Source organism: Aotus nancymaae, unplaced genomic scaffold (genome assembly GCF_030222135.1).
Source record: "Aotus nancymaae isolate 86718 unplaced genomic scaffold, 86718_ANA_hifiasm-v0.15.2.pri h1tg000014l, whole genome shotgun sequence".
In the NCBI taxonomy this organism is placed as follows: Eukaryota; Metazoa; Chordata; class Mammalia; order Primates; family Aotidae; genus Aotus; species Aotus nancymaae.
The window spans coordinates 121,587,900-121,590,530 of record NW_026988425.1 but is presented as its reverse complement, the minus strand read 5'-3'; the positions used below and the strand labels follow the sequence as shown (position 1 = coordinate 121,590,530).

Sequence of the window (2,631 nt, the reverse complement as noted above, 5' to 3'; positions counted from 1 at the left end):
ACTGGACTTCTTGTTCCTGGGATGTGACAAGCCGAAGACAGCTGCAGCCTTGCAGGACCACTATGCCCATCTGGAAGCAGTACCCAGGGGCCTATGGAAAGAAGTGGAGGTGAAACCAAGTGCCATAAAAATACTTTATTAGGCCAAACTACACACTATAAAAATGCTTTAAAATGTAGCGGGAGGAGATGTAAAGACTCAAAGAGGTACAAAGAAGTAACAATGGCTATCAGAACACACGAAAGAATCCACACTACTTCTCCCTTTACCTGGAAAAGGAAGCTTCTAGGCAACCTCCTCCTCAGCTGTGGTGTCTTGGTATTACTGATATTCTGACACCAGGTTGTTAAGCTTGCTCTCGACCTCAGTGAACTCCATCTCATCCATGCCCTCACTCGCGTACCAGTGCAGAAAGGCCTTGCACCTGAACATAGCTGTAACCTGTTCGGCATCGCATTTGAAGAGCTCCTGGACAGCTGTGTTGTTACCAATGAAGGTGGCCGACATTTTTAGCCCCCAGGGTGGGATGTCCCAGATGGCTGTTTTCAAGTTGTGAGGGAGCCACTCAGCAAAGTAGCTGCTGGTCTTGCTCTGGATATTGAGCATTTGCTCATTCACCTCCCTGATGGACATGTGACCACTGAAAATGGCAGCCACGGTTAGGTAGCGGCCATGTCGGGGGTCACAGGTGGCCATCATATTCTTAGCATCGAACAGCTGCTGAGTGAGCTCAGCCACGGTCAGGGCCTGGTACTGCTGGCTGGTCAGTGAGGCAAAGCCAGGTATAAAGAAGTGCAGCCCAGGAAATGGAACCATGATCACAGGCAGCTTCGGCAGGTTGGCATTCAGCTGGCCCGGGAAGTGCAAGCACCTGGTGACCCCACTCATGGTAGCAGACACCAGGTGATTCAGGTCACCATAGGTGGGTGTGGTCAGTTTTAAGGTTCTGGAACAGATCTTATGGAGCGCTTCATTATCGATGCAGAACATCTCGTCTGCATTTTCTATGAGCTGGTTGATGGAAAGGGTGGCATTGTAGGGCTCCACCATGGTGTCTGACACCCTGGGTGAGGGCAGAACACTGAATGTGTTTATAATCCCATCTGGGTACTCCTCCTGAATTTCACCCATGAGAAGTGTACCCATCCCAGACCCAGTGCCCCCACCCAGGGAGTGGGTCAACTAGAAACCTGCAGGCAATCACAGCTCTCAGCCTCTCTTTTCACAACATCTATCACCGACCCCATCAGCTCCGCGCCTTCCGTGTAGTAGCCATTAGCCCAGTTGTTACTGGCCCCACACTGACCTGTAAGGTAATACAGCTGGTCACTCAATGGCCACGTAAATGACGGTCACCACCACAATGCAAAAAGGGCCAAGTGTCACACGTGAGGTGAAAGCACCATTCACCCTGCATGTGGAGCAAATAAAACCTCCTCCCCCTAAGTTACAGGACAGCAGCCTTGCTTGTTAGAATCTAGATCAGGAGCCAATCCTGAGACAGCCAACAACAGATTCGCTGCAGGTGGCTCCTGCCCATTCCCAGGCAATGGGAAGGCTGTAGTCATGGCCCCAAATCAGCTCCTTGCAGGGACATTACATCAGCTCCTCAAGTTGAGGAGACAGCTGGGCCTTCCTCCCCCAAAGCCCATTTAGGAAGGAGAGACTGAGTGACTCAGAGGATGGTAGGGTGTTCAGGGGCCCCGGTTCCACAGTTCCCACAGAGATGACCTTGAGGCACTCATTGATTTTAAACTGCCCTGGCTAAGGAGCCGCACCCCAGTCCTCATCCACAGCTCACCAAAGATGAAGTTGTCTGGCCTGAAGATCTGCCAGAAGGGCCCCGAGCGCATGGAGTCCATGGTGCCTGGCTCCAAATCCACGAGCACAGTGCGAGCCACGTACCTGCCACCTGAAGGGAATGGGAAGGCATCGGTAAGGAGAGGCCAGCGTTCCCAGGAGAGCTACTGGGGCAAGACTGGAGTCTCACCACTGGCCTCGCTGTAGTACACATTGATGTGCTCCAGCTGCAGGTCACTGTCCCCACAGTACGTGCCAGTGGCGTCGATGCCATGTTCATGAGATATCACCTCCCAGAACTGCGAGAGATGCGAGAGGCCAGACAGGCCAGGGCTGAGTCACAGAGCTCAGGGAGTGGGAGTTGCTCCAGTCCCTCTCCCACTTCCACCCCCACCCTCAGGCCACTAAGTCCCTTGAGGTTTGACCTGGCAGTCTTGCCAGCCACCCAGCTCCACCACATCCTGGGCAGGGAGCCCAGGGCACAATGCAGAGGCGCCACCCCTTCCACTGCCCACATCTTCACCGGCCACCCCACGGACCCTAGCTGTGCCCTTAGATTAGACCCCTGGCTGAGAACCTTTGCACTGATATGGTTCCTGCAGTGTCCGGTTTGGGTGAGCATGAACTCCCTCATGGCCAAGTTGGGACTGTGGGCAGCGGAAGAAACGTGAAAAGGAGAAGTAATCACACAATGATTCAGCCTGCAGTCGGCCAATGCTTCAGTAGCCCCGCGCCCACCTCCCACAGCCTTGGATTGGGCTCCCAGAATAAGAAACAGCTTTACTTTTCCACAGGTGTGCCCACCTGTGAATCCCTTGGAGTTTAGCGTCT

At 53.6% G+C, this 2,631-nt stretch overlaps 1 protein-coding gene across 1 annotated transcript; it reads right to left on the bottom strand.

The window, feature by feature from the left end:
• Window positions 1–321: 321 nt before the first annotated feature.
• LOC105724968 (tubulin beta chain-like) lies at window positions 322–2,080 on the bottom strand. The gene is made up of 4 exons (XM_064376296.1): window positions 1,991–2,080; window positions 1,795–1,912; window positions 1,342–1,466; window positions 322–1,113 (listed from the first exon to the last, which is right to left on the bottom strand). The coding sequence occupies exons 1-4, from the start codon at window positions 2,078–2,080 to the stop codon at window positions 322–324; spliced, it is 1,125 nt and encodes a 374-aa protein (XP_064232366.1).
• Window positions 2,081–2,631: the final 551 nt, after the last annotated feature.